Source organism: Sciurus vulgaris (assembly GCF_902686455.1).
Source record: "Sciurus vulgaris genome assembly, chromosome: 7".
NCBI classification, from domain to species: domain Eukaryota; kingdom Metazoa; phylum Chordata; class Mammalia; order Rodentia; family Sciuridae; genus Sciurus; species Sciurus vulgaris.
In genome coordinates this window covers 156,786,588-156,807,727 of record NC_136467.1, presented here as the reverse complement: position 1 = coordinate 156,807,727, position 21,140 = coordinate 156,786,588, and the positions used below count along the sequence as shown (strand labels likewise).

Here is a 21,140-nt window from a genome sequence, read left to right as displayed (position 1 = left end):
GTTATTGGGGTTTCCATACATCAATCATGGAAGTCCGTAAGTGTCGCTGAGAAAATACTACATTCTGGGGGAAATTTTCTTTCCAAAAGACAGTAGAGAATTTTAGGCCTTCCCGTAGAGTAGATTAAAGGGAGAAGAAGGGGAAGGGGAAGGGGGAGGGGGAGGAGGAGAAGGAACTGGGGGAGGAGGAGGAACTGGGGGAGGAGGAGGAGGAGGAGGGGGAGGAGAAGGAGGAGGAAGCAGCAGCCTCGATCTAGTCCTATCTGGGCTTAACTGACCACAGAAGGAAGGCTCTGTGATCGTCTCTTGAAGGCCAGGGAATGATCCCAAGAAAATAACCCGACCTGGTGTGCCCAACCCCGGAGATGGCCCCCCAGTGCAGGCAGTGCTGGAGGAGAGCTTGGGGGTCTTCCTGTGGGCTGAGCTAGCTTTTTGGTAGAATGTCATTTTACTTGGAAGAATGTCCAGCTCACACCCGCAAGTGTTTGTCAACTGGCAGTAATGATTGCCAATGTTAAAACTCAAGTTTTCAAGCAAAACTCAGAATTTTGGAAGTCTGTGCTCCAGCAAGATGAGTTTGGCAACTTCCTTTATTGAAAGACATTATTGACCATCTCACAGGCACAGAGACGATAAAACTCATTTAAAGATAATGGTCTAGATTTTATGTCCAACATTTTCATTTCACCAGAATAATAGACTGCCAGAATAAGATGTCTGATGCCACCTAGACTCAGCACAGGGTCTGGGCACATAAATCATCAAGCGTCACCCCCTGCCAACTGGACAAAGCCACCCATCACATTCTGCTCCACCACTGCAAGCTGTGCAGAAGTTCGGAGAGGTCTCCAGGACTCAGGAAGAGAGATGGAAGTCAAAGTCATAGCACAAAACTGAAGGCTTTTGAAATCAAACCCCCTGGGAGCCTGAACATAGCCTGTCTGGCATTTGGGAAGGACTTTGGACTCTCCTTGTGAGTCATGGAACTTCTGTTAATCCTAACAAATAGAAAGTATGAAGGAAGGAAGTGTATCATGGATGCAAAATACTAAAATAAAAAAACATGAATTATCAGGTGTGAGGGCACCCAAAATGTTACTATTCCATTCTGGTGAGGATGGAGAACCCTAGAGAAAGTTTCCACAGTGTGCTGTTAGCTGGACCCTGACTGAAACCTAGTGGTGACAACAGCTTTTCAAAACATATTTTACTTCAAGGAAAAAAAAAAAAAAATCACAATCTCCAAATGCAAAGTCTTGTGCTTTCTCTGGGATTCCAAGCTTGAAAACGAAAGCTTTTCCATGTGATCCTAGCATTCTGGCTGTCCCGAAACATTGGACTGTGTGTTCTGGAGAAGATTTCCAAGAAGAAAGGATTCCCTGAGCTGGCCATAGCCATTTAAGCAAAAGGTGACCAAGGTGGGACAAGGAGCTTTGCACTCTGGCTTCTAAGTCTGTGTTGTTAAGACTGTTACTCTCCTCCGTGTCTGTCTGTCTCAGAACCATTCTCTTAAAAGTAGTTCCATATTTTGAAGTGTCTATTTTGTCAACTTTGAAAACTAAAATAAGCAAGCAATTTGTCTAAAGATAACATTATCTGTTCTTTATTCCTTTGGTCAATGAATCGATTTCCGACATTTGAGGCAAAATACAATTTCTAGGGCGCGTTTCCTTTATTTAGCGTCTGCCTCCTTTTGCATGCAGGTGATTTTGCACGCCTTTATTTGCCGCAAGATGTATCGCACGATTTTGCCTTGCTTCTCTTCTTGAATGAGTCGTTCCTTTATCAGCTTTCTGTAACATGTAACTAGAAATAATACTGAGTACTCATTACTAATCCAGGCACGCATACCGGTGCTCAGTGTAAATACGCATGGGAATAATAAGGTGAAGGTGGAATTGTGGCAAATCAACACGAACGATCAGTGATGAGGCTACGAGAACATCAAGAGAAAGGCGCACACAGGTCAAAAGACAATCCCTTCTGTCACATGTGATGCTCGAAAGGTCAAATCCATTCTTTTAGAAACTTAAAGCAAAGGTGTGTTACGGATATCGATCGTATTCAAAGAGAAAGGCTCGATGGGTTTCGCCGCGGCCTCCTCGGCGTGCCTGCTGCGACGACTGTCCAAGGTCCTTCACAAACTCTCGCCCGCGGGCCTCCGCGCTCGGGCCAGTGGCGCAATGGATAACGCGTCTGACTACGGATCAGAAGACTCCAGGTTCGACTCCTGGCTGGCTCGCGGCCCCTTTTTAAGGCTTCTGTTGAAGTCTCGCGGAAGTTTTAGGATGCAGAAGCGCATCCTCGCGCGGGAGACGTGGGAAGAGCCTCCGCAGCCCAGCGCTGCGTAAAGCTCCCGCGGCTGCGGGTGGGGGGCGGCCTGCCGCCTCACACACCGATCAGCCACGAGTGGGGCGGGCCCGCGGAGCCTGCGCCCTCCGCTGGGCACAGACCCGCTCCGGTTCCCGCCGTGAAGAGCGGGGGCGCCTCGCTGCGCAGCACGAAGCCGCGGTGGGGCCGCGAGTCCCGCGCTGGGTTCCGCGAACCCGGGGCCTCCGCCTTTGTGCGGGACTTGCTTCCGGGCGCACGACCACGAAGAGCCGGATGAGCTCAGCGGGGGCGCAGGCCTCCCCCGGAGCAGGACCCCCGGGGCGGGTCTCGGAGGAGCGATGCTCCGCGGAACGCGGTCTCGCTCCTTTTATTGCGGAGGTGACGCCCCAGATGGTCTTTCTAGTCTGGCGGTAACAGTGCTGTACGTGACTTGGGGCGGCTTGAGCGTGTGGCCGGTTAGCTCAGTTGGTTAGAGCGTGGTGCTAATAACGCCAAGGTCGCGGGTTCGATCCCCGTACGGGCCAGACCGCCTCTTTTTATTTATTTATTTATTTTTTCTCACTTCCAAAGCGTCCCCTCCAATTGCCCTCCAAGCAGCGCTGTGGGAAATCCCTGTGGTTCTTACCTTCCAGCAGCCACTCAACCAGCTGCTCTCCCACCACATGCGGTGCCTGTGCTCCGTCCTGCATGAGTAGAGCACAGCGCCCAGCGCCCAGGGTGAGCCCAGGAGGAAAAACGTGAAAAGCTTATTTGGCTGTAAGTTTTCTTTCCAAACGAGTCCTGAAACCAAAACCTGAAATTTGCCTCTCCTAAATTGTCAAGAGATACGAGGCAAGGAGAATGGATTCTTAGAAGTTTGTTCTCTGAAGGCCTTTTCGGGTTTACGGGACAACCGAGGTTGCTCATTGTGGGGAAGTATTACTTCCAACACGGAACAGAACGTATGTATGTATGTATTTGAAAGAATCAACCAGACAGGACTCAAATCTGGATTCTTGTGACTGCAAGACGTGAATCCTGAGTCTGCTTCCAACTTGAAAGAACAATTCCAAATTGTGTTACCTCTCATCTTTTGGGGCTGGTCTTTTCCATACCTACCTGCTGATCAGTTTTCACCTGACTATGCTGGCACTTCTTTCTTCCTAGGGTTATCTGGACAAAGCTGCTCTACACAAACACACACTCGAAATAGTTCAGCTGACGGGAATTCCTCCCAAGACGAAAAAGTAAAAGTTTAACACAACTCTCTAAATTGAATGAGATATTCTTAAACAAGCATTGTGGATATGAAAACCACACATATTAACAACTTAAACCAGAAATTAAAGTAAAAACAGAAATGGGCAAAAGTGAGATGAGATTAAGTAAGAGTTTTAAGTTTTTAAAAAATCAAGAAAAAGAAAAATCACATCAGATATGAAAGTTACAGTTCTGCACATCATGGGGAGACAGACGCTGCTGCCCATGAGTCTGGAGCCCTGGCAGTGGAGGAAGAAGAGTGGGAGGAGGGAGTCAGGACCCAGACCCACCGTGGGTGAGCGATGGAAGAACTAGGTTGTGGAGAAGACTGGGCTCTGACTGGCCTTGGTCCTTGCAGCTCCAAAAGGAAACAGGCTCTTGACAAGCTCTGTGAGCTGGAGTTCAAAGCTTCACAGACTATGAACCAGTCTGGCCCCTCAGCCCTAACCAACCGCTCCAGGTTCTCATCCGTAAAACCGGCTCTAGCCGGTGGCCTTCCCAAGGCTCCATGGCCAGCAGCACTGCAGTGGTAAAAATTCCAGGCACTCCTGGGACAGGAGGTCCTTTCAGCCCTGAAGACAATCAGGTATTGACCAAGAAGAAGTTACAGGACTTAGTAAGAGAAGTGGATCCAAATGAGCAGCTGGACCAAGATGTGGAGGAGATGCTGCTGCAGCCTGCTGATGATTTATGGAGAGTGTGATGGCAGCAGCCTGCTGGGCACCCCAGGTCCAGCACTCTGGAGGTGAAGGACGCCCAGCTGCATCTAGAATGCCAGTGGAACACGCGGATCCCAGGACTGGGCCCTGAGGAAATATGACTCTGCAGAAAAGCTTGCCCTACGGGGGCTCACGAACAGAGCACGGCCCTGATCCGGAGAACAACCAAGAGATAACACACGGAGGTCCGGGAATGGACAACAGTGTATTCGGAGGTATACTCGAGCTCAGATTTTAGCCCTCTCATCCTTGGAAATTTTAAAAAATGCTTTACAGGGAAGCGTGTATTTTTTTATTAACAGTGCAGCAATATCTATAATGACCGAGAGGATCTGCCCAAAGAATAAAGCCGCCTATCCTTACTTCCGGTCCCTTTCCCTGCCATCTCAAAGAAAAGCAGTGTCTTCCAGAGATTTTGTTTGTGGTTTGTTATGTAAGTGACTGAATATAGGAGAAAGCATTATGGTCTTGTTGGGTGAGACAGGATGAGCAGGATTTGTAGACAGTTTTGTTTCCTCCTCCCTTTTCCTGTACTTTGCAATGTCAGTGTTTATTTGAGTATGAATTTGATTTGCTTTTCCAGAATAAAAAAAATTATTAATTGGGGGGGGGGGAAATGAAAGCTACAAGACACTCAAAGGAAACTAAATTAAAACATGTTTAATAATAAGAAAGAAAGGTAGAGAAAGGTCCATTTTTACTTCTTTACCACCTTTTCACTCTCTGGAGGAGGTAAAGAAGTAAAAACGGGCCATAGAAAAATGACTGAAATAAAGGTTAGGTAAAGAAAATCCAATACATATGCAATTGGATTTCCTGAAAGAAAAGAATCAGTAGAGTAAAAGTAGCAATCAAAACTATTATTCAAGAAAAGTTTGTGAACACAAGCCAAGCATTGGGCTTTTAAAGACCAAAATAAAAAAAAAAATTAGACCCAGCATTAAGAATAGAAATAAAAGTATGAGCCAAGAAATATATAACTAGCCAAGACTATAGAAAAAAGTTTTAAATATGCAAATACGGAATTCTCCAGCTACTCTTCCTGCAGATTCTTGCAGATCCTCCTCCAATAATGCAAAAGATCAGAACATTTTGGGTTTAACTTCTGCTGAATATGCCAGTGTGTTTGGGTGAAAGTGCACTTTGATTTGGCCAAATGTCCAATCTTGAACAGTTTGTTCAATAGATCTCTAAACACTGATAATGCAATGATGCTAAGTCTCTTTGCTAAGCAATGAAGGCCAATTGGAGCACAATGTGTAAATGTATTGATTCTTTTATGAAGAGAAGGGATATCGATAATTTACACAAATAGGTGCTTGTGTAAAGAAAGTCACAAACAGCTACGTGCAGAGTTTACCTCTGAAGTTGCAAATGATTTGGGGTGGGCGAGGTGTGAGAAGAAGAGACTTTTCACACTCCTACTGTTCTCTAACTTGAAATGCATATTTCTTACCCCCAAATTAAACTTTAATTGAGTGTTTTAAAAACAGTGAGTCTGTACAATTGAAATCAGTCTTCAGAATGTTTACAGTGAAGCTCTTGGTGTCTCTCCTACTGTGTTGATTTTAATGACAATTGTTCACACCTGCCATTTTAAGAATTTTGTTTTCTTTCACTGAACTGGCAATTACCCAGGTATGAAAGTGTAGGAAGTGCAGATGGTTTTTGTTTCTTGTAAGACTGAAACAATCCAAGTAGGTTAACTTTCATGAGTGTTTCCCAAAGGCAAAAGGTAATGCCACACGCCCTTAGCTTTCCCAGGCTGGTGTGCCCACCTTCACTCTGGAGATGGCTGGCGGCAGGCCTGGCCACGGGGAAGTGGCCGCCCATGTGTCTGTTAGGCAGCTTTTGGTTTGCTCTGCACTCTCATGGGGAAGTTCTTCTCACAGACATCCGAGGAGACCTGGGAGTGGACCTCAGGTCTGAGCGGGCCTTATTTGTGTAGAAAAAGAATAAACTGGTCTTTGGCTTGGGCGGAACAGCACCATGATGTTACGAGCATCATGCTCCAGTCAAGTATGATACCCAAGCACCCAGATGGCACTTTCTTCTTGTTTAAAAGGTCATTAAGTGTTTTTTTCTAAAATAAGACAGGAATTGACTTTTTCTTAATTTACCTTTTTTCAAAAAACATCTCTCCATTCCAGCTCTTGCAGGTTACTTCTGTAAATTACCCAAATCATGCACTGACCATTCATTTTGATGACCATGCTCTGGTTCTGTGCTGGCCATCTGCTTTGTTGTTGAAGACACATTAGAAGAAAAGTCCCCACAAGAGACCACGGGTGTTAAGTACTGTAAAAAGGCTGACATGGCCCACATGGGACTGGTATTATTATCAACACACTGCAACCTAATGAGCTAGCTGGCCAGCACACTAAAGCTTGACTCTTCTACAGAGACCATCAATGACTAAGCCAAGCCAACAATCTCGCTTCTTCAACATTTCTCTGGGAGAAAAAAAAAAATCAAGATCTGGAAACACTTTGGACAATCCTGAGTTCCTTCTTGGTTCCACCTCCCCGCTGTGGACAGAGTGATGGTCCACTCGAGCCCAGAGGGGCCCTCTCTCCTCTGGGACAGCCAGTCTCTTCCACACTAAGGGACCCAGGTCCACATCCCACACCAGGCTCTACTCAAGAGCCTGCAGACCAGCCGACGCCCGCGGCTGCGCTCCGCGCTGGACCTTGCAGGCTGCTCCGCAGGGCCTCACTGAATTGCTGGGGCTGGCTCTGAGCTTGCTGTCCTCCCGTCTCACCCTCCCCGGAGCTTCTAGGATCACAGGCCGGTGTAAGTTTTCCAATGGGGATTCTCGATTACTATCAAGAACTTCCTCTACCTCTTCTGCTGTACGGGCCCACCCTGGCACCCACTCCCCACCACAGACCCAGTACTGAAACAAATATTTCGTGTGAGTTGAGAGGACCAGGTTTAAATATGCGTATTGTGGCCTTTGCTTCCTTGAGGTGAACAGTCACCTCTTGGGATCCTGTTCTCCCCTGCAAGCTACACAATGAAAATCTGGCTTGTGCATCATTTTTGTCTGTTTTGTGCTGGCTACTATCCTAGAAACTGAGGATATAAAATCACAAGTGGATAAAATTCCCTCTTTATGAAGCTTACCATTACACAGAATATGAAATAATAATGCAAATTACATAATAAAGTAAATGATGACAAATACTGTAGAGAAAAAGATGGAAGTGGGCGGGGGTGTTGGGAGTGTAGGAGCTTGGGCCTTCAGCAAGTTCTCTTCCTCCAGAAATAAAAGAGGAGCTGTTGTTCAGTATGATGGCAGAACACTCCTCTGACAGAGCAGAGCAGAAAGAGTGGCATCTCTCTGACATTTAACATGCAAAACACTAACATCCACAATGAGAAGGGTCACCACTGTATTTGCACATTCTTTCCTGTAACAAAGCACTTGTGGCCTGGGAGTGAGGATGTTTGTAGACACAGCCAGTTATGCACAGAATCCCAATCCCTGGGAATCTCCTTCTAAACCAGAGGCCTTGTTTTGTCCAGTGAATGAGTATGTCCAGGAGGAAGGTGGCCAGGCAGGGAGCAGTGGAGGGGCAGGGCTCAGGCCCCTCTGGGAAGCTGGCCCTGATTTGCCTGCCTGAGCCAGGTCTGCAGCTGCCGGAAGATGTTCTGTGGAGAGGTGGGAACCGTTCTGAAGGTCAGACCCAGCACCAGTAGAAGGAAGGGACGTGGGATAAGCATGCCAAGGAGAGCACGGGGTACCTGAGCCTTTTCTCACCTGGCGCCCGGAGCGGAGGCTGGGAGAGTCTGAGGGCCTCTCGGGTGCCATGTCCAAGCAGTGGGAGGCACCCGGGATGAGAAGGGCCGGCTCTGAAGGTCCCAAGGCCTGTGTCACACTTAGTACATGCCAGGGGTCTGTGTCCCCTGAGAAGAAAGAAGAGGTCGGTGTGCTGAGCTGGCCTGGCAGAGCTTTCCCACCGGGTGCTGGTGGCAGGCTCACCATTAACAAACAGCACTCGGGTGGCACCAGGCTTCTGGCCACCGTAGTAGGCGTTTGTCTGGGCCACGGCCTGAGCAACAGAGGAAGCCGAGAGTCCAAACACTTGCTCACAGAGGTCCAACTCGGAAGGCAGGGCTGGGAGCTGGGAGAAAGGACATCCAGGACCCTTGCAGGTGACATCTGAGGAGGGAGACACCTGAGTGTAAGAAACAGGTAGAGCCAGCCCCCGACTCTCCACCACCATTACTGAGCTCTCCTCAGGGAGCTGCAGTGCTGTCAGAGAGCAGCATCCCCAGAGGTGACCGCCCAGAGGGACGGGGCTGCTGCAGTGAGAGCTGGCCAGGAGGTGGGATGCCAGGGGAGCCACCATGGGCTCAAGGACACCTCGCAGGTGCAAGTCCTGTGGAATCAGAGCAAGCCAGAGAGAAGAGAAAGCACAATGCACGGAGGAGACAGATGTGCGCAGGTGTGGAGAGGAGAGGGCTCTGCAGTGACTGAGGCTGCAACTGGACCAGGTCTCCACTTGAAACCCAGAGCTCACTGCAGTCAGGGAAAACCTAGCGTCTGTGACCCCACACTAACTCACTCCTTTCCATTTACTAAGTACCTACCTTGTACTCAGATATTGGACTATTGGGCACTGTGGCAAACAAGACAGGTTTGGGTTCTGCTGCTTGCTGCAGGACAATGGGGGGGAGTGGACAAGAAAGGCATGGTGACAGACTGGACTGTTGGAAGAGGAGACAGCTACCAAGGTGGGCGTGGGAAGGCTTCCTGAGGGGCATCTCCTGTGGAGACTTGAGGATGAGGAAGCTCTGAGAATCGGGAATGTGCAATCCCGCAGCCTGAACAGCACCTGCAAGCCTTCCAAAGTCGTTAGGAAGACAGGCTCTCGAGGATCAGAACGCGCAACGCCTCAGCAGCAAGCATTTGCAGAATACTTACTGCCCACCAGCAGTATTCTTAGCATGTTACCTACATTACCTCCTTTAATCCTTGAAATAGCCGTATGAGAGAAGGACCCTAACTATTTTTATTTTAGAGATGTAGACACTGAGGCATAGAGACCCAAGTCACTTGCCCAGATTTGCCCAAGATCACATAGGGAGGACATGGAAGTGAAATTTGCATATTTTAGTTTAAACCACTATTCTCACTCCCTCCAAAAGACGAGAGGATTTTGAACTGAACTCTGGGTTAGAATGACCAGATTTAACAACACAGGATATCTAGCTAAATTTGAATTTCAAATGAGCACATTTTATTATGCCACCTTTGGGACACATGAATATGAAATATTTTTTGTTTATCTGAAATTCAAATTTAACTGGGTAACCTGTATTTTGTCTGGTAACCCCACCCTGAGGTCACTCAGAAGCCAAGGGAAGGTTTTGAGCAGAGGAACAAGGACCTTCCTGAGTGCTGTGTGGTGGACTGTACAGGGAGACCTGGAAAAGCCTGGAAACCTGGGAGAGAGCTGGTCAGGGTCCAGGGAGGAGTGGGTGGGCCTCTTCAGGACCCTAGCAGGGAAGAAAAAGGGGGAGGGAACAGGAGGGACCCAAGAGTGGTGGCACTCAGTGACTAACAGGTCATCTGAATGGGGTGGAAGAGGTATTTAAGACTCAACTCAGGATTCTGGCCTGGTGGCAGGGAGAGAGTGTGGACATCGCTGGGATGGGAACACAGGAGGAGCAGGCTGAAGGTCGGCGTGTGAGCATGAAGAGGCCCCTGAGGTCCAAGCTCACCCTCCCCAGCCCAGCATCTGCAGTGTACCCAAGGTTAGGTGAGCCATCCTACGGAATGAAGATCAGCCCAGATCACCTGTGTGATGGCCACTGGTATGCACAGCATGTATGTTTGGGGCAATGGTCACGCCAGCCACTCACAGAAGCCGAACTCTGTGCACGTCTGATACAACCACTGCCGGTCACCCAGGCCAGATGCTTGGTGCTTGGTGGCTCTCAGCTGTGTCACTGTCTCTGCTCGGGAAAGGCTTAAACACCTTAGGCCCAGGCTGTGTGTGACAATCTAGGAAACAGAACCCACACACACATAAGTTTCTTCTCCGCCCAGCAAGTCAGGCCAGAGGCCTCTCAGACCTATAGGAGTGTGAGCTCCTGGTAGTCAATGGTCAGAGCAGGAGAATGTTTGGGCCCCTGTAAACTAGTGATTGGGCGCTTATCACCTGTGAGTTCTTGGGCAAGTGACAATCTTTGGGACTTCAGTTTCCTCTTTTGTAAGTGGGGATTGTAATAGGCCTATCTCCTGAGAATTCAATGGAATAATATGTGAGGCACGTCTTACAGCACCCAGTCCAAATAGCACCAGAAAAGTGGGTTGCAATTGTGGATTCAGAGGTGTGGGCCCAGTTCCCAGGAGAGCTGTTCCCAAAGCTATGCTTTTTCATTAAATACTAATTGAGCACTTGCTATGTGCAGGGCACTGCTGTAGGCCCAGAAAAGAGGACAGAACGAGAGGCAAAACAGATAATAACCAGACTTTCTAACATTTGCATACTGCGTTCTAAGCTCCCAGCTACCTGCTTTACAGGTCTCTCTTTTCACCTTGCCAACGTCAGCTCTGTAAGGTATCATCCCCATTTTACAGATGAGAAGCTAAGACCCTGAGAGGGTTCTCGCCTAAGCCACGCAGAGGGGGTGCAGCAGGGGCCCTGGTCGGCTAGCTCCTGTCTGCGTGCTGGGTGGTCTGGGCGCTCACCTGCACCGCGCGCCGAAGTCCACCGTAGGGCGCGGGGTGGCTGCCGTTGCCACGGCCTGCGAGCAGTCCGCAGAGCTGCCGCACGCTCAGCGGCGCCCCCGCCTGCCCGTCGTACTGCACCGCGCCCCCCACTAGGGCCTGCAGCGCCCCCAGGAGCTCCGCCTGGTCTTCAGCTTCGCGCAGCGACCCGCAGGCGCGCAGCTCCGCCCGAAGCGCGGCTCGCGCGGCCCCGCCCGCGCGCAGCCGCCGCTCCACCTCCGCGAAGGCTGCGGACACCGCGGCCCGACACTTGGAGAGCGAGGGGTGGTGTGGGAGAAGACCCAGGCCCGAGGTCGGACCGAGGTCCTACAGAGGCTCCTGCGCGCAGTCTGACTCCGGCCCTCCGGCCACGCGCACCCGGGGCGCGCACACACGCAGCTCGGGATCCTCCCGGGCCCGCTCCCAGGTTGGGTGCGCCTCGGCTTCTGACGCCCCGCCCACACGGAACCCGCCCTCGGGATAGACCAGTCCCTCCAAGCCCCGCCCACCGGTTCCCGCCTCCTTCCGAAACCGCTAGCTGCCCGGGCTCCCACCCCGCGGGCTGCGCGCGGCCCGGCCTCCGGGAGCCGGCCTCTCGCCCCATCCCCTCGCCGGGGGTCTCGCCTCCTACCTCCAGCGACCCGCCAATCGCCGCGCTCGCTAGGCCTCTGGACACCACCTGTGGTCGGGCGCGGAAAGAGACTCAAGGGCTGGCCAGGGCCCGCGAGCTGGGACCCCGCTCCCGCACCTGTCGCCCACGTTCTTACGTCGTTGTACTCGGAGAAATCCAGCGTCGCCCGCACCGGGGCCGAGGAGGCGACCGAGGCGAATATGAGGTGCGGGAACTGAGAGAGGAGGGGCGTCAGCGCGCGCCGGGCGCCGCGCCCTCCGCCTGGTGGCACTCGGCGCGCTGGCCAGCGCCCGGGTGAGACGGCCGTGCACGCGGAGGGTCGTGGAGCGGGCGTCCTATTACGCGCGACCGGACCCCGCGTTCGGTTCCCTCCCCCGGCCCACCGCAGGAGTCCCAGGACCTTCAGTCGGGTCCAGGCGGCCAAGGAGCCGGCGTAGGAGCCTCCGAAGCAAATCCAGGGGCTGGAGGAGGAGACGTTGAAGAGGCGGGAAAGCGCTCGGCGGGCAGAGACCACGTCGGCCAGCCTGGGGACAGGGGCGGCTCGGTCGACCCACCGCGGTGTGGATTCCAGCAGATTCCCCATCAACCCGCGGGACGCGGACCCGGAGACTTGGATGGGCTGTCAGGCCGGAGGCCGAACTCTGTTCTCAGGCTTTTCGGAGGGACCTGTAGGTCACGTGCATTTCCGAAAACGCCTGTGCCTAGGCCAGGGGAGATCCTGTCCTCTCCTGCTGGGAAGCCTCTACTCACCCCACCCCCACCCCGCCTTTGACCGTTTTAGGTAAAAAAGGAAAACTTTCCGAGGCATTTTTCCCCCATTTTTTCTGTACTGGGGTTTGAACCCAGGGATGCTTTACCACCGAGCTACATCTCCAGCCCTTTTCATTTCTTATCTTGCCAAGTGGTTTAGGGCTTCGCTAAGTGGCTGAAATGGACCTTGAACTTGTGATCCTCCTGCCTCAACCGCCCGCACCTGGGATTATAGATGTGCACGCCCGTACTGGGCTCCAGGGCATTTTATATTAAAACTCTACAAACAGCGAGGACTTGAAGACCGAGGAAGTGAGCTACTCGGAGGAGGAAGGGTCCTGGGCTGGATGGATTAAAAGGTATGGGAGAAGCTGAGGCACAGGAAAGGCAGAGAAATACAGGGATACATCCAACATCCTCTTCTCCTCCTGACGGCTTTCTTTCTGCATTTAATGGCATATTGCTGCAGTTAGAAGCCTGTTTAGTTTGTGGGAAATTGAGATGTAGAGACACACAAAGAGAAAGATGTGGGCACAGAGAGGCGGAGGCAAGAATGAGAGATCGGCAAAGATGCTGCTAGGAAGACGAGACACTGGGTAGGAGGGGGACAGTGTCCTGTGGAGGACATGAAACCCGGGGACGCCGGGCACAGAAGGAGGTGGGGAGTGGCCCTGCAGAGGTCTGGGGGAAGCACTCCTGCAGAGGGAAGCCTTAAGAGGCCCAAGACAGGAATGCCGCTGCGTCTGGAGAGCAGCAAGGACCTCCATGCCGCTGGTGAGCGCGGGAGGTGCAGGTGAGAGCCCTGTGACTGGTGGCCTTGTGGGCCCATTAAATACTTGGGCTTCGCTCTGAGCAGTATGGGGCACATGAGGGACTGGAGCCAGAGAGGGTCATGACCGGGTGTGTATCCTAACAGGATCATTCTGGTTTCCACCTGCAAGTCAAGGGCAGAACCAGGGAGCCTGGGGAGGGGCTGGTGATCCGGATCAGTGTGCCACAGTGAGACAGAGAGACAAGAATGGAGGGTAGGAGAAGAGCTGGGACGGTGGGAGACAGAGATAGAGTAAGACAGTGTGGGAAAGACTGGCAGCCAGAGACGTCAGTGGCACCGACAGTGGAGAAGAGAGGCTCAGATGCAGAGGGACCAAGAGCAGACATTCCTAGTCCTGTAACCCAGAAACGTTCCCTGCCCCACTCACGCGTGGCGGCTGGACAAGTAGCGAAGCTGGGCCATGCCCAGGCCTCCGGAGGGTATGCTCAGGCCGTAAAATCTGTGTTCCAGGCTTATCACCAGGGCCCCAAAGGCAGGGGCCAGGGCTGCAGGGTGTCCTGTGAGAAGCATGTGGTGGGAGGGAGATGCAAGCTGGGCACAGGCCCTTGTGCCCCCAGGCCTCACAGTGCCACCACTGCAGTCCCCTCCTGTCCTCACCAGCTCCTGACCATGCCTCTTCCCACCCTTGCCTCTTACCTGCCATCACTGAGCCAGGACCAAGGTGCCCCTCACCCCCAAGATGCAGGAATACAGGTCCCTCCTGGCCAGCTCTGTGCTGGTCATTCACCCAGTACCGCTGTGGGGTGGGAAGAGGGAGAAGAAGGGCATTGTCACGAGAATGCTGACAGTGCTGACCTTCTTCCTCTCCGCCCTCCAGGCAGCAGTAAGTTTATTTGTGGGTTTACCTCTCTCCTTTCTCCTCATGCAGAGTGCAAGAGCTACATATGCAGATATTTTAGTCTGCTCTTTCATTCCTAGGTCCCCAGCCACCCACCCCAGGGGTGGCTGCTGCATATCAGGCACTTGCTATTTCTTGAAGTAATAATCATAGGATATGTAATGAATTTGGGTGGATTCAGGAATAGGGACTGAGCTTGGGAGACTGCATATAAAGGAGGCCCTGGGAAACGGAAACTTATTTGTGCATTTAAAAGGAATTTGTGAATGACTGTTGTGAGTCAGGTCTGATTACAGTGCTAGTTCACACCGCTGTTACACACTGGTGGAAGGCTCCATGTGCAGTCTGCAGGACGAGGAGAGGGGGCACTGAGCGGCACTGAGAGAGTAAGAGGGACAGAGAAGGAAAGAGTGACGGACAGCTCACCAGGGACCAAGATGTGGGATACGAGGAGAGAGGGGAGAGTAAAGGTAAAGCTGAGACTGGTGGGGGGCTCTACTAAGTGGAGCTGACACCTGGTGCGGGGGCGCTGCACTAAGGGACTCCAAGGGGACCTGATGCTGGTAAGCAGCATGAGACTCGGGTCGGGGCAGAGGTGTGGTTGCAGGGCAGTACACTGAGAGGCAGGAGGCCAGAGTTGTTCACCGAGGGCAGGCCAGTGTGGGCAGCGAGGTCCTCTTCCGGCCTCACCTGCAGGAAGGACCTCCCGTCGGAGGCATTGAAGGGGTCCAGCGGCTGCTCCAGCCACCCTGCTCTCGGGAGGGCTGCAGCGCCTGGGCCCAGGAGTAGGCGCGGGCCAGAGCTCTCCTGAAGACGCTGAAGGTGCTCCCCCAGGCGCCTGAGGAGCAAGGCTGCAAGACACAGGGGGGAAGTCAGGTGGCCCCCAGCCCCCTCTGGACCCTCAGTCCCCACTTACCTGGAGCCGAAAGCCCCCAGAGGGAGGCCAGGAGCAGAGGGCCCAGCCACAGGGCGAGCCCAAGGGCCATGAATGCAGCGCGGGTGAGAGGACTCCGGTGTCCTGCCCCGACTTGCCGAGGACCTTTATCACGTCTCGAGGGGCTGGCTCAGGCGTCTTTTCCGACGCCTCTCCTGGCAGGTCAAGCGTCTATAGGAACCGCTGCAGCGGGGCAGGGACGCCAAGCCTGAAGGTCGGGCCTGCTGGGACTGCGCCGGATTCTCTGCTCCAGCCCTCGGGTCGCCCTCCCTCTGCCCTCCCGCTCCTCCGCTCCATGGTCTGCGCTGCTTCTGCGCCCTGCCTGCACTTCCGCCCGCCCTTCCTACCCCCGCACCTCCTTGGACCCTCCGAGGCCGCTTCCTCTGGTCCTGGCTGTCTGCCCCACCGCGTCTTCAGCCTCTTGGTGGTCCCGACGTGCAGTCCTGCCCCTCACTGCTTTCCAGCTTTCTCTTGTCCCACAACCTCGCCCTGTCTACTCCCGGTCTCTCGACCCCGCCCGCCACCTTGGAGGGGCTCTGTGCGCCGCGGGCTGCTCCTGCTCCGCTCCGTGCGTTTTGCTGTTTCCATAAACCCAGGGACTTGCTCCCTTGCCTGGATCAGATCCCCGTGGCGTCTGTTCAGAAAGGACTTCCTGTGGCCCTCCTGGCCTAACCCCTTCCCAGCCTGATTCTGTTCCTTTTCATAGCACTTATCACTGTGAGAAACATTATATATAAATATGATATAAAATATTATATATGAATTTAAATATTTTAAAACTTATGTGGCTTAGGTGCGGTGGTGCACACCAATAATCCCAGCGACTCAGGAGGCAACTTGGTGAGACTCATCTCAAAATAAAAATAAAAAGGACTGGGGAATGTAGCTCAGTGGTAAAGTGACCCTGGGTTCAGTTCCCAGCACCAAAACACAAAGCAAACCAAAACAATGTGACTTATTTCTGTCTCTTACTAGACAGTGAGCTCTTGAGGGTAGGGGTTTTCAGCTCTCCTGTCCACTGCTAGTCACTTTGTTCCTAGAGGTGTAGAGAGTCAGCAATCAATAAATGTTTGCTGAGTGAATGAATAATTCACCACCTATTGCTGCTGGTTCTACTTTAAATACATAATTGGATCTGATGGCATCTTTCCACCTCCAGGGCTGTCAGGTCTGAGTCACTGTCCCTCTGACTTGGAGCATCACAGAAGCCTCTCGAATGGTTTCCTGTTTCTGCCGCATGATACTCTCCATTCCACAGTCTAATGAATATGAATCTAATCATTCTCTCGCATCTTACTCAAAGTAAAACCTAAAGCTTTTTTTTTTTTTTGATGCCAGGGATTGAACCCATGGCCACTTAACCACTGAGCCACATCCTCACCCCTTTCTTATTTTGAGACTGACAGTCTTGCTAAGTTGCTGAGGCTGACCCTGAACTTGCAATCAGTCCTCCCGCCTCACCCTCCCTGGTTGCTGGGATTACAGGCGTGCGCCACCACACCTGGCTCAAACCTGAAGCTTTATGTCTTTGAAACTCTTGCCCAGCCCCATTGCCGTCAGAGCTTGTCTCCCACCGCTCCCTCCTGCGTGCCTGCTCAGTCACCGAACTGCTCCATATTTCATAGCGTATCAGCCACACTCTGATCTGTGCCCTCAGTGGACAGCTCCGTGCAGGTTGGCAGGTTTCCTTTTACCCCTTTCTCTAGTTCCCTCAGTGTTTCACCTCACAGAGAGCTTTTGCCTCACTTCCCACAGCCTGTCCCTGAAATGTGTGCTGCTGTGGCCATTGGTGCCTCCATACACCAGACCACTGGAAGCCCTTGATGGGTGATCAGTAAACATAAAACTATATGGGTGGATTCATTACTTCAGCGATTGATTTTCTGGCCAGTGAAAAATCCCAGAGAATGTCACATGAGTGGAGATAAGAGTGAGAAGCTGGGGAGTGTGAGATGATCTGGGGGGAGAGGCTTCTGGCCCAGCAGCGGCAGGAGCAAAGACAGTCACCAGCCCAGTAGACACCTTTAAGGAGCATCCGTGGTCAGGGCCAGGGGAGAGTGAATGAAGGAACTTGAGTGAGGTGAGAGGAGAGGTCAGCAGACTCAGCCCCGTCCAAGAGCCGTGGAATGTACACCACGTGTTCTTTCTCCATCCATCTGTTGACGGCACCAGGCGGGTTCCATAGCTTGGCTATCGTGAGTTACCCTGCTATAAACATTGTTGTGGCTATGTGGGTGTATAAACATGGATGTGCTACAGTATGCTGATCTTAGTTCTTTAGGGTAAATACCAAGGAGAGGGATAACTGGGTCTTATGGTGGTTCAATTCCTACTTTTTGAGGAATCTTCATACTGCTTTCCAAAATGGTTGTACTGATTTGCAGTCCCACAGCAATGTATGAGTGTACCCTTTCCCCACACCTTCACCAGCATTTATTAGTATTTATATTCTTGATGATGGCCATTCAGGTTGGAGTAAGAGTAATCTCGATATAGTTGTTGAGTTTGTTTGTTTGTTCCTTTGTTTGTTTTTGGCACCTGGGATTGAACTCAGAGGCACTGGACCACTGAGCCACATCCCCAGTCCAATTTTGTATTTTATTTAGAGACAGGGTCTCACTGAGTTGCTTAAGCGCCTCGCTTTTGCTGAGGCTGGCTTTGAACTCACTATCCTCCTGCCTCAGCCTCCAGAGCCACTGGATTACAGGCATGTGCCAGGAGCCTTGCTCGATGTAGTTTTGATTTGCATTTCCCTAATTGCTAGGGAGGTTGAACATTTTACCTGTGGACCATTTGTATTTTTTGCTTTGAGAAATGTCTGTTTAGTTCTTTTGCCCATAGGATAATAAAATTATGGCATTTACTGGTAAATGGATGGAACTGGAGAACACCAGGCTAAATGAAATAAGCCAGATTCAGAAAGCCCAGGGTCAAATCTTTTCTCTCATATGCAGAAGCTAGAGCAAAGTAAGGGAAAAAAAGTGGGGGGAGGATTCCATGAAAATGGAGCGGAGCTCAATGAAATAGAGGAAGGCAGTTCAGGGGAGGGAGGGACAGACAGGAAAAGGAATGAACTTTGGAATGAAATTGACAAATTGTGCTTCTTCCACATAGGAATGTATCCTGGTGATTTCCACCTCTATGTACATCTATAAAACCCCAATTAAGAATAAAAATAGAATGAAGACCGGTAAGTAGAGGAAGAGGAATGGGGAGAGGGGGTGATGTGAAGAGGAAGCACTGGGGACTGAAATGGAGCCACCTGTATCCCGTGCATGTACGAATATGTCAAAACAAACCTCACTGTCATGCATGACTTGATACACGGACAAAAATAAAGCACTTAAAAAATGTTGAACCTTAAAAAGCCACAGAGTGAGCTTTGGTTTTCAGTTTACATTGTGTATGTTGCCATAGAAGGTCCCTTAAAAAATGAATGTGTTAAGTCAAGCATGGTGGCAAGCACCTGTAGTCCCAGTATCAGAGGGTGAGACGGGCACAGCGCTTGAGCCCAGGAGATCAGCCTGGGCCACATGTGAAGACTCTGTCTCTAAACAAATAATTAAAATTAGTATATTGGTATACCTATTGGTTTTAGGTAAGTATCAACTTCCTAAATTGTTTTAATTGCTACACTGGAAAAACAGATCTTCACCCCAACTTAAAAAGAGGAAGACAAACAGCCCAATTAAAAAGGGGCAAAGGATAGAATAGACATTTCATCAAAGATGAATGAGCACATGAAAAAAAAGAAAAAAAAAAAAAAAAAACCTAACATTGGTCATTCCTAAGTACAGGAAAAAAAAAAAAAAAAAAAAAAAAAAAAAACCTTCAAGGGACTTTTTATTTTCAAGGTCTTTGGTAAGTGCTCTACCACTGAGCCACACTTGCAGCGTAACATACCTCCTCATACAGGGTTGGCTGTAATGAAGAGACAGTACAAGCTCTGGGAATGTAAATTGGAACAGCCACTTTAGGAAACTCTTGGACTCATTAAAAACAAACAACAAACAAACAAACAAACCCAGTGCATGTCTATAATCCCAGCAGCTCAGGAGGCTGAGGCAGGAGGATCTCAAGTTCAAAGCTGGCCTCAGCAATTTAGCAAGGCCTTGAGCAACTTGAATAAGACCCTGTCTCAAAATTAAAAATGAAATGGGCTGGGGATGTGGCTCAGTGGTAAAGCGCCCCTGGGTTCAAACCCAGCACCAAAAACAACAACAACAAAAACAATGGCTACAGTTATGATTTACATGCCATAAAATTCATTTTTTTTTTTTTTTAAGTGACAGGGTCTCACTATGTCAACCAGGCCAGTCTTAACCTCCTGGACACCAGGAATCCCCCTTGGGAAGCTGAGGCTTCCCAGTATTGGGTTCATCTTTTTAAAGTGTACATTCAGCGTGTTTACATAAACCCACGGATGGGTGCAAGGTCACTGCTCTCCAGTGCAGGGCATTTCCAGGCACCCCTGCAGACGCTGTGTCCATCTGCAGCACTTGCCATCCTCAGCTCCAGGCCAAGCCACTCTTTTTCCCTCTCTGTGGAGTTGCCTGTTTTGGACATTTCACATGAGCAGGATCTTACCGCACGTGCTCTTTTGCATTGGGCCTTTTCACTTTGTGTGTTTTTGAGGTTCATCCATGTTGTAACTGGTATATTCTTTCTTTTTATGGCTGAATAATATTCTACTGCATGGACATAAGACATTTCATTTCCATATTAATCAGTTGATGGACATTTGGGTTATTTCTGCTTTCTGCTATTTTGAATGATATCACTATGAACATTTATGTGCAGGGTTTTATGTAGACAAATTTTCATTTCCTTGAGTAGATACCTATATGTGGAGTTGCTGGGTCATGTTTAAAATGTTTAAAATGATATATACCTTTTTAAGCAACTGATGAACTCTTTTCCAAAGTGGCTCTTCTCCTTTGGTAACATCTGACTCTTCTGGGAAGGCTCCAACTCCAAGCCTGGAAATGCTGGAAAAGTGGGAACTGAGAGATGCCCAGAACAAAAGAAGAGGCAGTCTTGAGGAGCGAAGAAGCCCTTTGAGTGGGGAAAACAGGTCTTTTCAGGCTGGTGGGGCCTGGACTTTCAGCTCAATGGCTTGGACAGACCAAAGGCACAGACAAAACGTGTAGGCTTGAAAGATTATGTGTCTGCTATCGAGTGAGGCTTAAAACCAGTTTGTACTGGACATTTGTCCTAGATGTCATTAGGGCAAGAGTGGAGGCAGGAAGAGATGGCCATAAGAAGATGGAATGGAATCATGAATAGTTCAGTGGAAATGATGGAGAGAGGGGCAGTTGAGAGGAGCTGTGGGGAAAGGGGTGTCTCTGGAGCTGAGGGGAGAGGAGGGTCCAGTGGGCTGTGGCCAGAGGGCTGATTCAGTGGGCTAGAGTGTGGTCCTAGCTGCTGTGAACCAGGGGTTTGAGGCCAGGGCCCTCACCCTCTCTTTGGCTTTTGTTCTCATTTCCTGGGACCTCTTAGCAGAAGCCAGCTCTCCATCTCAGCAGGGAATGAATTAAGATGCTGTAGGCTTTTGAAATGCATCCCCAATGACTCCTGACCTTCCAAGGGTAGCACACACACTGGGTTCCTTGTATTAAATTCCCAGTGTCTCATCCAGCACTCACTGGACAACTTCAACCAATGGTTAGGAACTTTGATGGAACCCACCTGAAAATTATGAGCACCTTGAGATTTATGTGAGTTTTCTGGAGACCTCGATTCCCTCCCAGCCTCTCTGCCTAGTGTCTGAAGGCTCAGATGCAACACAAGGAAAGGAGCCCTGTCTGTCTAAAGTGACACTTGTTGAGAGGCTGGACTCCTGGCTTCCTCCCTGCCTGCCCAGGGCTCTCTGGGGGCCACATTCCTTCTGCAGAGAAGCTGCTGCATTATCCTCCAGATCCTCAGGCACCTCAGAAGCAATTTGAACTTAAGAAACTTGTTATCTTGCAATTTCTGGTTTTCATTTTTTAGTACCTGAAACTGCATTGAAAGGACTTAGGACCCCTCAAAATGAGTCCTGGAGTCATTATCTCTGCTAGGGTCATGCGAGGCTGTGAGGCAGAGGCAAGGGCAGGTGTGTTCAGGTGTGCCCAGGCCTGAGGTGCAGGGCACTGCAGTGTGTGCC

At 50.7% G+C, this 21,140-nt stretch overlaps 1 protein-coding gene and 1 pseudogene across 2 annotated transcripts; one reads left to right on the top strand and one right to left on the bottom strand.

Moving 5' to 3' along the window:
* Positions 1 to 3,908: 3,908 nt before the first annotated feature.
* On the top strand, positions 3,909 to 4,465 carry LOC306667007 (transcription initiation factor TFIID subunit 12-like; annotated as a pseudogene). Its single transcript has one exon. The product of its transcript is annotated as a transcription initiation factor TFIID subunit 12-like (transcript).
* A 3,368-nt stretch (positions 4,466 to 7,833) lies between these two features.
* On the bottom strand, positions 7,834 to 15,047 carry PRSS16 (serine protease 16; the record flags this gene model as incomplete). Its single annotated transcript, XM_079148240.1, has 12 exons — positions 7,834 to 7,943; positions 8,053 to 8,198; positions 8,275 to 8,454; positions 10,161 to 10,302; positions 10,993 to 11,280; positions 11,642 to 11,689; positions 11,778 to 11,855; positions 12,042 to 12,165; positions 13,591 to 13,720; positions 13,860 to 13,959; positions 14,752 to 14,912; positions 14,978 to 15,047. 12 exons carry the CDS (start codon positions 15,045 to 15,047, stop codon positions 7,875 to 7,877), a joined length of 1,536 nt encoding a protein of 511 aa, XP_079004366.1. The 3' UTR covers positions 7,834 to 7,874.
* Between the last annotated feature and the right edge of the window lie 6,093 nt (positions 15,048 to 21,140).